Source organism: Buteo buteo, chromosome 3 (genome assembly GCF_964188355.1).
Source record: "Buteo buteo chromosome 3, bButBut1.hap1.1, whole genome shotgun sequence".
NCBI lineage: Eukaryota > Metazoa > Chordata > Aves > Accipitriformes > Accipitridae > Buteo > Buteo buteo.
The window spans coordinates 8,573,956-8,588,690 of record NC_134173.1 but is presented as its reverse complement, the minus strand read 5'-3'; the positions used below and the strand labels follow the sequence as shown (position 1 = coordinate 8,588,690).

The 14,735-nt window shown below is 41.2% G+C and overlaps 1 protein-coding gene across 1 annotated transcript in view; it reads right to left on the bottom strand.

Annotated features, from left to right (window-relative positions):
• Positions 1 to 1,545: 1,545 nt before the first annotated feature.
• Positions 1,546 to 14,735, bottom strand: part of GALNT12 (polypeptide N-acetylgalactosaminyltransferase 12) — a 52,416-nt gene continuing 39,226 nt past the window's right edge. The window contains exons 9-10 of the mRNA XM_075022766.1: positions 9,874 to 10,029; positions 1,546 to 7,238 (exon numbers count right to left, since the gene is read on the bottom strand). Of these exons, the coding sequence (XP_074878867.1) occupies positions 7,101 to 7,238; positions 9,874 to 10,029 (294 nt within the window). The 3' untranslated portion in view covers positions 1,546 to 7,100. The remainder of the gene's footprint in view (positions 7,239 to 9,873; positions 10,030 to 14,735) is intronic.

Sequence of the window (14,735 nt, the reverse complement as noted above, 5' to 3'; positions counted from 1 at the left end):
ATCAGGATAAATCTAACTATGTGCTTTATTTGTACTAGGGACCTGTCCAGCAGTTTGTCACCTGCAAACTTATCAGTAACTTACTGTCCTCCAGAAAATTGATTATCATGACACCAAGAACAGATCTTGCTAGGGTGCCAACAGCAATAGGTGCCATATTGATTTTGTGTGATGTTCTTTTTAATCAGAATTTCATATGCTAAATGATGTTTCAGCACTCTCCACTTGACTTGCAATAGATACCAAGCTTGTTTGTCAAAATCTGTTTCAGGGAAAATCATTCTTCGCTGCTTGTATCCTGTATCATTCTGTGATTTTCTCCGGTACTTGGCTAGCAGGACTACCACTACTTGGATCGCTTTGGTTATCATTTTACAATATTGGCAGTATATTAACACACGCACTCATACTGTCTGTGGAACATCATCAGCTTTCTAAGCTTTTTTTTTTTCTCCTAAGCAATTTCCCAGTTTTTGAGATCTCAGTCTTTCTGAAAGAAAGCTTGAGTCCAAGTTGTGTGGTACAACAGAATTAATACCTTGACTATTACTAGCAACTGCTTGACATCCTTCGTTATTGATGCAGCAGCAAACATCCCTTTGTTATTTGAAGACTCAAATGCACCTCCTCGCTTCTTTCCAAACATGGCTCAGAAAGAGTTACTGCAGAGTTCCATTCGGCTCAAGGTTTGCCCTCTCGTGGGGGGCAGAGCCCAGCCACCGGCAGTGCCTGGGAAGTCACGACGCTGGCGAGGTAGGTCAGAGAAACATGCCTAACAAGTGCTACGTCACGGCACTAACACAACGGAGTACAAAAATAGTTCCAAAAGCAGGCGCGGGAAACCAAGATTTACCCCTATTCGCCCAGAAAGCTAAGGCGGACTTCTCAGAGGTAGTCTCTGATGATACCTTCCTCATTTTTGAGGCACTCGGCAGAAGATCCTTTCTGTAAATCATTCTCTGCATCATTCTGTGCGTAACGGGAACCCTGCCGTGACGGCTGTGTGTGCGTTTCTGGTTTGAAGGTGACCACCTTCGGTCAAATAAATCCCAGCTCCTGTGCCTGAACTGCAGACGTCTGGGGTCTTGCTGGATATCGTCTAAACCAAGCAAAGCTACACTTCAAATTAGAGGATTTAATAATGCGGTACCTCCGACCTCAATCTTTTTGTCACTGCATTCCCTGTCAGTAAAACAGGGGTGCTCTTCCTTCATGGTCATACTGTGAAGATAGAGTAGTAAGTATTTGGGAAGCACTAAGACACTGTAACATTCAAGTTACATAAAAAAAAGCTATGAAAATAACCGTTATTTTTCAGGCTAGTGATTTACTATGGGGAAGTAAATAAGGCCATATATTGAACAATGAGGATTAGGCAAAGTAAGCCTCTCAAAATCCTTCCTGTATACTCAGTGAGGCATGAAAAAGACAGTTTCCACATCTTTTGTAAAAAAAAACAGGGAACATAATGCAAGAAAATGATATAATTAAAGACAACAGTGTAATAGATGCACTGAGGCTAAATTTAGATTTCATGAAGAACTTTATTTCTGACACTTAAATATTCCATTTGCAATCTTATCAAAAACTTTCATGTTGTACACATGTAAGTTTTCAACATGATGTACACATACAGTCACATTTTGTAAATCCTGCTTCTTTCCAATTCTCAGCACTGAGAAATTTCTTCTTTCATAGGTACTATCCTTTGTTTATGTGTAACAAATGCCCAGGTAACAGCTCATTTTAAGCAAAAGGAGCCCTGAAGGAGAATTGCACCAAACTGCTTATTAAAGATTGTGTCAGACACAGCTGCCTGCCCAGCTGCCTTTTTTTTCCTTAGAAATCCCCAGAATGTTTTGCTACCATGAAATTGGTAAAGTGCATCCCCTAGGATGAAATCCTCTGAAGTAGCACACATCCTTTATCTGATATGGAAAAAGGCTTTATATTCTTATTTGGTGGTCTACACCAGACACCCTCTGTATCTGTTTATTCCTTGTTGGCTAAAATATCAGTTCACAAGAATTGTAAATCCTGTTCTCTTTGCTCAAAAATCAAATGTCATTTTCTTCCCGGCATGTTACCCAGTCACTTCAGCATTTCAATCATGTGAATCCTTCAACTACGTTTCAGGAAAAACAGTTATGTCAACTGTCTTACTGCTAATGATCATTTCCAATTTCTCTCAGTTATTACTAAGTCTTCTCACAGCATATGCATAGTTAACATTTTTGTTCTTTATATATTCTTTACATTTGCTCATCACAGAGTACCTAATTCATGAATTTCAGGTCTAAGTATCTGTACCGGTATGGCTCCCTTGACTGCTTTTTCTTCAGCTGCAAGAAAGAAACTGCATCTGCTGCAAGTCCTCTCTCACTCTGGGAGATGGTCTGATGCTACATGAAACATGTCACGCTACCTATCAGGCCAGTGACTCACTTCCTGCATCTTCCATCTTCTTGCTTTTGGAGTTAGGAGAATTCACCGAGAATGTCCTACCCCCGTTTTGTCTCCAACACCCTTCGGAAATCCTGGAAGCCTCTAGAAGCATGCCATCTCCAGCAACGTCATTCCTGTCGGTGCTGACTAGGACTGGTGTAAACAGGCTTGTCTATTGATATAAAAGTCAGTGAGTAACGGATTGAAGAACAAGACTGAAAACTGTTGATCTAGGCATAGTAATTTTAGTACTGCATATGCACACGTAATTGTTTTTCTCTGTAAATGGGAAGTGGAAGAATACTGCAGCGCCCTAATTCAAACCCAGCTATTGCTGTTGCAGTCAACTGCTAGCACTCCGACAGAACGGGGGGAGCTCCGCTATCCCTCCCTTCTCTCCCTCCCGAGGACTTCCCCACCTACCTCAGTTAACCTGCTAGCACAGTCAAAATTCTGTCTTTGTTACGAGGATATATGGCATTCTCAAACACTGCCAAAAAATCCCACAGTTGCAAGCGTTTATACACAACTGCATGATCCTAACCCTGTAGTCTCTTTATACCTTTCGATTGCTACATCTTTGTATCAGGGTATCAAGAACAAAGCTCAATTTCAAATTAATCTCCCAATCTAAAGGCTTTAAGACAGCCAAATGAAATTAAAAGAACATCAGATTTTGAATTACCAACCCAGCAGCATCACTGCGTAACGACCCATGTTTTCGTTTTCATACGTAGGGAACAGGAGCACAATCCCATCAGTCCGAGCATTACCAACCAACATGAATTTCCCCTTCTAGTAAATCTTATCACTTCCTATAAATATAACAAAAATTGAACACAGTTTTGAGTCTTTGTTTCAGCAGAGCTAGCAAGAAATACTGCTTCCAATTCATGTTGATCGATGCGTATACAATGATGACTGTTGTTCCTGGGTGTTTGTGCAAGCTCTAAAATTCCTTCGTAACGGTTCGGTCAAGACTGCACATACAGAGGTTTTAGTGGTTTAGTTCTTAGAAGGAAGGTTCATATACTGTCTTCTGTTGAAGTGAAAATTCAGTAAGTTCTAGCCCACGTTGAAGACCCACAATGTTTAAATGAAAGGAGAACGGTGGAAGAATAAAAGAAAAAAAAATAATGGCAAAATAGCTACCTGATGAGTTCCAGGAACTATGATAAAGAATTAGGCACTAGACTGCAATCTGGATAGCAATTTATTTTTCTTTAATAAAGGAATATAAAGACTAAGGAATAAGCATTTTTTTAAAATTACTTTTTTTTTTATTCCAAAAAATCAGGAAGTTCAATCAGTACATGCAACCCCAAATTCTCGTTTTGGGGACAATACCATCAGGTAATTTATTAAAGGTTAAAGACCCCTTGCATATTACTGTTCTCCTCGTGAGGTGTATTCAGCACAGGACTTGGAAAATTGGGAAAACATTTTGCACAGTTTAGTTTTGTGAAATACTTCTGGCTTAATCTTTTGTGCCTCAACCATGCCAAATATGCCACATACCTATGGACATCCAAAGAACATCACAAGGGGAAGGGAAGGAACCTGGGAGAACACAGAATCACGCTGATCCAGTATAATGCCTAAAAAAGGGCAGTAAACATGGGAGGGGTTGTAATCACAGCAAGGCACTGGGGAAGGAGTAAAATCCCTTCTGAAGACAGATTTCTTTAGCTCTACCCTACAATTTTATATGGCGTACTGTATGCTGGGACAATACCTTCTTAGGACAACTTGTTCGATTGATCTCTCTATGTTTTAAACTGTCCTTTCTTGTTTTGAACAGAGTGATGGTACAAAACAGAAGAAGGATGATTTCCCAGTGTGCGCTGCTGGTATCCCATTATTTTAATCTAAGGTTATCAATAAGCTTGAGTTGCAAGTTTTGGTTTTATGGGTGCTTCACACAGTTAGTGGCAAAGGGGAAAAGAAACACGTAGCTCTAAGTATAAAAGGAAGATTAATACTAAGAAAGGGGGGGGACCTACTGGTTCTTGATTTGGACCATGTGGAAATTGTTCCTCTCTCTTGCTTTTTCAAAGAGAGCCCTAGGAGGCCAGAACCAGATGAAGTATCAATTTGTGACTGAAGTCCTCCAATTTTTCCATTTCTGTGGGGCATCCAGACCCTTCTCTACTCAGGAGAAGCCCAAAGTCCACAGTCCATTCCTCAACAGGTAGCCCTGATCTCCTGCAAAAGGAAGTTTGAAGATGTGCATTGTCAATCAGATGCTTCATAGAGCCTTTCACCCTCCCAACTTGAAGCTTGACATTAATACAATTCCAGTGAGATGAGAAGAAGAAAAGGGTATCGAGAAAAAATGGTAAGTAGATGGACTAAAAGGCCAACATAAGGGGAGCAAGCTGGTGACATTGCTACGTTCAGTGTCTGCTTTTGAACTCAGCATGACTGTGTTTGCCTAGCAAATATTCAGCCCAGGCTAGCAGGTTTGCTGGCATATGAGAAAACTGCTCAGCTGCGTGTAACTAGAAGCCCAAAACACTCTACACAAGTGCAGAGTGGGTAGACATATGGAAAATCATTTCCAATTACTGTTTCACTTGCGTAACACCACCTGATGATGAAATCTTGGAAGTCCCAAAACTAAGAAAACCTCACTGACCATGGAGGTCAATGAGAATTTTGTCTACAATTGTAATAGCTGGGCCCTCATTAACTTACTAATGTAATTCAATCAACAGTCAAGAAGGCAGAGCAGAAATGAATAGAAAATCCTTGCTGTGTTGCTGGAGCTCTCACAGTTCTCTGATGCAGCCACCCAGTTTTGATTTGTGGCTCCACAAAGTGCTAACAGGTGAACAGAAGCATTACTGAGTTCAGGAAAGGGAACTTGAGAGACCATAAAATAAAGCTGTCTTCTCCCAAGTGCTGCAGGAATCAGAGCCTAAGAGATCAGAGAAATGACTAAAAGAAAACCACTGACCACAAGAAAAAAAGAAAAAAGTTGTAAAGACAGTTCCCACTCTACTGAATCACAAAATATTTTATTAATTCTAACACCAATTTCATCAGTCCAGCCCACAGAGACAAAACTTTAAAGGTGCTCACAAAAACATTCTATCTACATGGGTTTAGAAAGACCTTGGAAGAACCTATGTACGCATCTCCTACAGGCAGAAATTCCCCCCCATACCACCCTAATCATATAAATAGGTATGCCAAAATGGCATGAGCTTATGAGGATTCAAAGAAAAGGCTGTACATTTTTTATAGAAAACATGAACAAAGGCAAATTACAAAATCCATCCAAAACTAATCGAAACAGATGCCAAGACTTCTGATGGAAAAAGGTTGAAATTTTCACGATTCTACACGTAAGCATACCTCTAGCTGATATAGAAAGAAACTTTCCTTATGAGCTGAAACCCTTTTCATCAACATTGTAATGATGATGGTCAATGACCAAATACATTGCTATACATGCTACTTGTCTGATTGGGTAAGGCAGATCCCACACACCACTGCAGAAAACATCTTCTACCGGTGCAAATTAAACCCCATGTTTTCAATAGGACTATGTGTGTTGATACAGCCAACTTACCAGAAAAGGAGTTCCCAGACAAAATACAAGTTATATCTGAAACACAATTCTTTTTGTATTAATATCAGCTGCATATCATATCAATTAGTTGCAAACCCATTTTTGTTTATATAATCATTTTTATATGAACCATTTAAACATTTAAAAATTTAATGAAAGATACAATTTCTTAGATTCATTTTCTCTAACTGTAATTTTGAAATTTGTCACAAGAATTATTGCTAGGTCTGATCTTGCAAGTTTTACACACATTGAAAATCGTCATAACGTTAAGTAAGTTGTGCAGTCTGGGACATAGTCGCATCGCTAGATTCATGTGAACCCTAACAGCTTTTCGCAGAGCATCACCTTTAAATATTGTTGCCTTATTTCTTTAAGAAAGATGAGAAAATCCCCATTTTACTCCCAAACCAGACTTAAGCACAATTAGAAACTTGCCAAGTGCCATGAGCATCTAAAATTGTCACAACATTTAATGTATAGTATTGTCAAGCATGTGCAATCTGTATGCATGTAGAGTGTTATTTGTGCAAAACCCTGCAGACCTACTCTGCCGTCATGTGCAAATCCACACTGTCTTCAGTGAGGGTTTTGTGATAGTCACTTAGGGCAGAATCTGGCCTACGTTTACCTTCTTGGTATTTAAAAGGCAACAAGAATTATTAACTACTACCTGTTAAAAGGCCCAACTGCAGAATGTTTTAGTAGAAAAATAAACATTTTAAGTTATTGGCAGATAACATTAGTGCAATTATTTTGACTGCCTTACTTTCACACATTAGATTAAAAAAAATATATTGTCACTTGTGAAAAGAACCCAAGACACTTCAGAAGCAGTTATGTAGCTGCCAAATAAAGAGAAAAGAGGAGGAGCGTGTGGCATGATACAGCCACTGCACTTACTTTACATTGCTCTCAATGCCTTTTAATGCTTCAGAAAGCAAAATCCAAGGCTTGTAAACTAATTACAGTTCTTTCCATACAAAAATATATCACTCATGATTTTCAAAAGGCTGACTAACCGCTGACTAGAAAGAGCACATTTACATGTTCGGCTATATCCTAGATGACATCTGTATCAACTTCTTTCTTTGAAGAACCACTTTTGGTAGTCTGAGTTCGTACATGGTCGTAACAATGGTGCTGGGTTACCATCGTAAGCATTTGACTCGGCTTGTACGCACTTTTGAGTCTGTAGATGAAACAGGGTACCATCCTACAAAAGACAGAAATAATTTTTGCTTTTCAGGTCTTAAAAACTACAGGCACATCACTGTGTTTTCAAAGTAACAGAAGACATTAGGAACAAGTAAGTATCACACATACCCTTCTCATGGGGCCATGCAGTGAAGCCAAAATGCCTAACTTGAGGATCTCTGAAACTTTATCAAACGACCTTGCTTTTAAACCTACATTAACATTGCTTTAGAGTGATTCGTGTCTTGACATCTGAGCCTATAAAGAATGTGCTAACTTCATTCACTTCCATTGCCTTTTATTACTCCACCAGAATATGGGCAGAAAAAACAAAGCCGAGTACAGGCGTCACCCAAATTCATCAACGTACTGCACATCTTGCAAGTAAAATGTTCTTAGTTAAGTGTAGATGCTGGATATACTTTTAGCAAAAAAAATTTCCCCTTTCTTCACAGGGTATATTTTTAGTGGAAAAGGCAAAAATATCTAAGTGTGCCCCTTGCCTGCAGGTGTGTGTGGAGTTGGCTTGCTTTGCTGGAGGGCAGCACAGCTGCCTCAAAGGTGCAAGGTCTGACAGGTCTCCACAGTCAGATTCCCTAAAAAACACATTTGGAGGCCTCAGGCCCTCCTATTATGTGAGTCTCCGAGATCATTTCGTCTCCAGCTCTGTCAACTAGGATAGCGAGCTGCAAAAAGGCAGCGTAGCCAGCTGTGGAGAACCGCCCTGCTCCGAGACCATTCCCTTGGCCCTGGTGACACTCCCACACGTAACCACTTCCAAAGCCTCTGGCGGCCTCAAAAGAAAAATGCCAACTCCATGTTTCTGAGCATAACCTTGACTCCTTTGGAAGTCTGCTCCTCCCATCGTCAGGAGTACCGCACTAATTGCGCCTTGAGCCACAGCCCCTAATGCCCAGCAGCGCGTGCTTGCTCACGGGCTTGCTGACAGACTTGGCTGCTGAATGACTTTCCCGTTTCCGTTGTGATAATTCAAATTTTTGAGTGGACTAATCAATATCTGCCTCGCTTGTTTTTGACTCGGTGCCCGTAAGACCTTAATTCTTGCCAGGCTGCTGGGAAGGCTATTTGAATCTTTGATTATGCTACATCTATAAGGACAGCGTCTGACACTTCTCCGCACAAAGCAAGAGAAATGTGGTGCTGATATCTCACCCATCACTTGCCTTAAAAGGTGGGGACTGGTAATTTTGATTTAATGCAACAGAAGAGGAGGAATTGGAGCAGAGCAGTACATTCAAATCACACACAGGCACAAAGTGATCACGAGGAAGAAAGAAGATTTAAAATACTTCCTAAAGTTTCAGATGCTAAAAGTTAATGGTTAGGAATGCAGTGGGAACAGATATATTCCAAAACTGTGTTTTCTCAATTATTTCCTGAGGGTCATACGTCATCTTGGGGATTAATGCATATGACCTTGAAAAATTTTGTTAAAAGTCAGCATTAAAAATGAAACATCATTTATAAAGTCAGCCTTCTGAATATTTTGTTTTACTCAGTAATATCACTGTGAGCTTCAGTCTGGACTAGATTTAGTGAATGGACAGAAGTTTTTGTATTTTTCTTTAGAATTTACTCTGCCACCTATCACTGGTGGTAGTACCTAAGCATGAAATCTGTCAACTGTGGAGCCTGTAGAGTTTAGATACATTATGCAGACACCTTATGTAAATATACCATTTTGATATATTATGTGACCTTTTCCCTTAGCCAAATAATAACACTCCAGAACCTGACCAAGGCCATCATTTTTCATCCAATTTATTTTCTCTCAGGCATCCAGGAACTCCTTTAGAGATTAAAAACTACTAAACACAAGGTTTTCTAAGATCACACGTTACGTTTATTAAATTTACTCCATACTTATCAATATTTCTTCCCTTTGGGAGTAGGCATTAAGGTCAAAGAATAGAGGTACAGATTTGCTGAGTCCCCACAGCCAGTAAGATGCATCCTGTGTAGGGGCAGGAGTATTGCAGAAGGTATTTTTTGATGGTGCATCAAATTACACAACTGCACATTACATTGCAGAAAGGCTCAGGGAGCACTTCTGGTGCTCACGTGAAGGGTCACGAGAGATGGTTTGCAGAGGAGAAGCAGCAGCTAGCTGCTCAAAAGGAGGGAATAGTGTAAAGTAATGGTGGTATATGAAGTATCAGGGATATATGGTGGTTTGAATACTGGGAAATAAAAGAAGTCCATGAAAGGAGAGCAGAAGTAGGCCAGCAATGAGACTGGCTGGGGAAGGGGTATACGGAGGCACCTCATTTCTCAGAAGAAAGTAGGGGTGAGATGTGAGACAGAACTGAGCAGCCCGCAGAGCACGCTTGATGTGGATTGGGCAAAGAGAGACCTCTGCCAACTTTTCCAGCTCTTTTGAGGTTAAGAAGGGCGCTTTCCTTCCTCTCATCTTTCTATTCTTTGACTGGCATGCTCTTCACCTGCACACTGCTGCTACCCTGGTTCTGTGTTCAGATATTAAAAGCCAAGATAGCGTATTTCTCCCAGAGATCTATGCCAATGTTGTGGCCTACATGATGTGTAGGCAGTAAGATAAAAAGAAAAAAACTCAACAATTCTCCTTCTACCCACTCCCCCGAAAAACAAACACAAAACTAAGCAGGCACACTTACCTCTCTGAAAATGAACTTCTGGTTTTCAGGAATATTGTGGATATTTTCTTGACACAAGTACATTGTCAAGTAGTCGGTCCCTGAATCGACTGCTGCACAGACTTCTGGCTGTCGGGTGTTGTAACGTATTTCATTATGGGATGTGTACTCGAAAAACTACAAACCCAAGAGAAGAAACAAAGGACAACAGTCATTTCATATGTACACAAGAAAGTATTTATAAGAAGGATATACTAAGATACTATAATTAAGTTCACATATTAAAGTTGCTACTGTGGAGAGAAATTCTGCCAAAAATATTCAAGGAGCCTTAACTTCTGCCGTTTGCCTATTATTTTACAGAAAATCAATCTCACCACAGCACTGCTTTAGTCTGCTAGCACTTAAAATGTATGAAATGCTGAATAAATGCCCTGGAAAACAGACGTTCCAGCATTAAAGAACTTACAAAATTTGACTGTAATATTCTACTTTCACATTCTAGTTCACCCTTAAAAATGTGATGGAAAACAGTTTATAGCCTGACATTATGCCTTCTTAATTCAGTTGTCACAAAACAATGTTACTTTTAATTAAGAAGTTGCTCACTGCGTAGTTCAAATGCAGTTTGGTCAAGGTTCGTTTCCAGTTACAAAGTACTCAGGATGCATGGTGATGAGCATTTTATTATATAAAATTTTAAGATATTATTTGAAGCAAATCAGCTACAGCTGCTTTTAAACATGAACAGAATTTTATTAAAGACAATTTACTGGCTTTGCTTGTTGTACAATACTCTACAGGTGTTCTGAACGTGCTCTAAAACATCTTGGCTTCTGTAGCAATTATGGTTGGAGACTTCCTTAAAATTTTTCTATTTATCATGGACATTTGCCAGATTTTGGACTTCATTAAAGAGCGTCAGAGTTTGAGAGTTGTTTGTATTTAGCACACTTGTAAATAATTTAGATAACTGTAGTGCATGGATATGTGTTTAGATCTAATTTAGATTATACTCAGTAGAGGAGAGTCTTATGCACATCAGAAAATTGCTTGTTACCAATAGTATAGCTGCATTAGTGGAAACCAACAAAAGGATGAGGGAGAGAAGAAATCTCTTCTTTTGCTTCAGCCCTGGAGAAAGCGACTGCAAGGCTGTGTGAAGGGGACTGTACCAATTCAGAAATGTCGTATATACTTGAACTTACCACAAAACCATCCTTAACAGCCACCAAGGCTAATTAACCTTGAAAGAGAACCTGGAAATGCGGTTTTAATGTAAACAGGACCGTGTGATTACAAAAAGTCTGCAGTCATCCTTTCCAGGTGTAAGAGCTCTTATCTAGACTACACTGATGATAGTTGTTTCCTGAAATCTGCCCCTCCTTTTATCAGAATCAGGAATTTCTCTGCTGAGGTGGCTGTCGCAGCTGTACACAGACCAACACTGCCTACTGCGTCAGCCTGTAGAGCTTCATGGCTTTTTTTTTTTCCCCCAGCAGTGATGCAAGTGACTGACCCCCGAGAATTAACCTGTGTGCCACCATTCATTTGTGGTAAGCCATAAAGAGAAGTGAGTGTTTCAAGAAAGCAACTTCAAGTTTGAAGTCTACCTGCTGACGTAACACCCAGAAGATTCTGATTTCCCCTTGAAGTCTATTTCCAGGACCTGTTCCTATGATGTAGGCTGCACTGCCTTTATGACATTTGCTTTATGCCAGAAATGTCTCATCATCAAAAGTCAATTGTGATAATATTTGCCCAATTTTTATTACTATTTTTTACCCTAATAGGCAGGGGCTATTCCCCAGCCTTCAGGCTTTAGTTGCCAGGTTTGGTATCTGATTGGGACATGGAAAGCCTGCTTCTTCAGGCAGCACAGTGAGCTATAAGGGCACTCATTTTAAGTCTATGACCCCTGAATAAAGAAAAAGCTTCACTCCTGCTAGTTTGTGTCTGGAGGGACATTTTCTTATAGCTGCCACTTTTACAAGGCCACATTTAGAGCCTTACTCGTTAGTGGATTTATTAGGTATAACTCTCTTTAGCAATTTGTATACAGTATCAGTGAAAGCCTGCAAGCTGCTGATTGTACAAGGTGCATCAAGAATAGATGGAGCGGCTACTAGGTCAAAGCGCTCCTTACTACTGACATCTTTCCTGAATGGTCTCTCAAGGACTTGCACCAGATTTTGGAGGAGAAGAACAAGTAAAATAGTTAATTTCTGGGTAACTTGAAGGATTGAGGTTATAGTATTAGCAACCAAGAACTCCTGCCTCCTTGCCCAATGAAAATTATACAGTTCTTTACCCTTTACGGTTTCAAATGGAATAAATACTTCAGGCTTCAGGCTTTTTCATGCTCTGGTAATACATGAGATAAACCTCTTTCTCCTCAAAAGGTGAAGTGTTTATTAGTGCTCTTTCCTTGCCCAGTGGGTTCTGTGGGCAGAAAGGATGCATTATCAAACTGATCCATAGCCCAGTAACTAGTAGCCTTATTGCATTTCTTTCCTTCAGAGAACCAGTACATTCCCTGAAGTGCTACTGGGAAACTCTATGAGGCCTTTTACCCAGTGCCTGCAGCTTCTGGGTGATCTATAGGATATGCTCCAGCTGCATCAGTGCTCTGTGGTACCACGGATGGAGGCAGATTTTGGCTACCTCACCAGACCCCGAAACACACTCTCATCCCTCTCTGTGCCTGGCTACCGCTCTTCTGCACACACGAAGAAGTTTGCACTCGATGGGTAGAACCAGCAGAGAGGTTACCAGGTCTGATACCCCTTTCACAGAAAACCCAAGGGCTTTGCTAAGCTTTTTGTTTGCCTCTCCCTATTTGCCTTAAATCTACCCGCTGCAAATGGGAATATTGGAGGGGTAATGTCAGACAAAGCAGGCTGCTCAGCGGTTTCCCATTGTCTTACCACATCAGGTCGGCTTCCTGCCATCATGCATTGGTGCCCTCTGTACTGCTTCCCAGCCATACCATGAAGGTCAATGGGCTGTACTGGTGTTGAATTTCAAAGCCTTTCATTCTCATCTACCGGGGCAGACACTTCCACATCTGCAGCCTGAGGTGCAAGCACTGAGTAGCCAGTGTTTTGTGTATTTTCTGCATCTCTTCCACATACACTCAGCTCCTATCACCACAGTCATATCCTCACCTTCTTGCTATAATGAACACGCTAATTTTAAACAATCCACAGTTAGCTTTCTTACTGCTTACAAAAAAGCAACTCAGAAGGACTAAAGGGAACCCTCTCACTTAGGCCAAGGATTCAAGGAAAAATAGCAATAAAATACCAGGGACCTTAGTTTCTGAGAGTGGTTTTACTTACTGAGACATAAAATGGAAGCAGGTGCTGGACTTTATAAATAATCGAGAGCAGAGAGCTCTCTCCTCTCAGCACAGCGCACACAGATATTCAGAGGTCACTTTAAGCGGGGAATTGCTTCCAGTGCAAAGAACTTTTGCAGTTGTCCCCTACATAAACAGCCACCTGCCACTACCTATCATGCCAGAGGATGGGTGTACTGGAGTGTAAGACACATACTTGGCTGACCAAGTTAACCTTCATTAATGTTAAATCCTATCAAGATATTTTTGGAGAATAACTTTACTGAGCTGTACTCCGGAAAATAAACGTCATTCCTTTATACCATGAGACAGTGTGAATGTGCAGCAGGGAGCAATATTTGAGGAAGAAAGTGATGAGTGATAGAACAAATGCAACTGAAGGAAGAGATGAGAAGACTAGAGAATTAAAAATGAGAGCTAGCCAGGAAAGAAGAAAGGCACGTGAAAAGAAGCAAAACGTCACCTAGTGTGGATAGTAACTGGTAGGAGGAGTAAGTGAGGGGACAGACAGAGCAAGGGTGTTAGAGAAGGGACTAGGAGCCAGCCAGCATGGAAAAGAAAGTGTTAAACAGCACGGAGTGGAGAAACTGGAGCTGTCTGTGATGTGGTGCAGCACAGGGGACTGGAGTGAAGCTTTGTAATGAGGGTTTGCTGCTAAAGCTGTGTATAGGTAATGAATGGAGTGATGAGGGCAGACCGGAGGAGAGCAGGCAGAAGAGCTTGGGATTAGGATAGCAGATTCCCTTCCAAGGACAAAACAGAAGTTAAGGGCTGCCTGTTGTCAGCAAACATCTATGAAACTCTGGGGTGAAGTGCCTTGCTCTCCTCAGCGTTGATACAACTAGAGAATGACTAACCTTGTCACCATCAGTTCCATCAGCTGACAGCAGTAGATGTACATGTGGGAGATTTGACCTGTTTGGTCCTGCCACTGTCGCCTGCCAACTGAGCTAAGGAATTCACACCACCAGGAACAGCCTGTTACCTTTTAAGAACGACTGTCAAAAGGGCAGGGTGACAGGAAGGAAATGGAGAGAAATGTCCTGCTGGTAGGTTTCATGGCTATTTGTGAGCCAGAAAAAGGAGGTGCAAGTTCAGCAATCCTGGTTTCTACCTCCCATCTCACTTGTGCTTCTACATCTTATTTTAGCCTCCCTCTCTTCCCTCACCTGCAGCTCTTCCTACTGTCCATTACTTCTCCTGCAGCTACTACCTGTCACCCCTACTCGTGCCCCCACTTGCCAGCTGGTACCTCTGCTCCCACCTTCAGTCCCCCTGCCCCTTTCCACTAAATGGGTCTCCAGTGATTCTGCTTGTTCCACACTCCCTCGCACATGCCCCGCTTCTCACCTATTGCCCTACCTCTGTCCCAAAATTCTTCTGCCCTCTGTCACCTTGGCCCCCTTTCCCTGACTCCCATCAGCTCTCCCATGCCTTTTGCCCATTTCACTAATATTGTTTTGCCCATTTCCTGTGTTTAGCCTTCCCTCCTCAGACTCTGCAATTCTCTTGTCTCACCTCA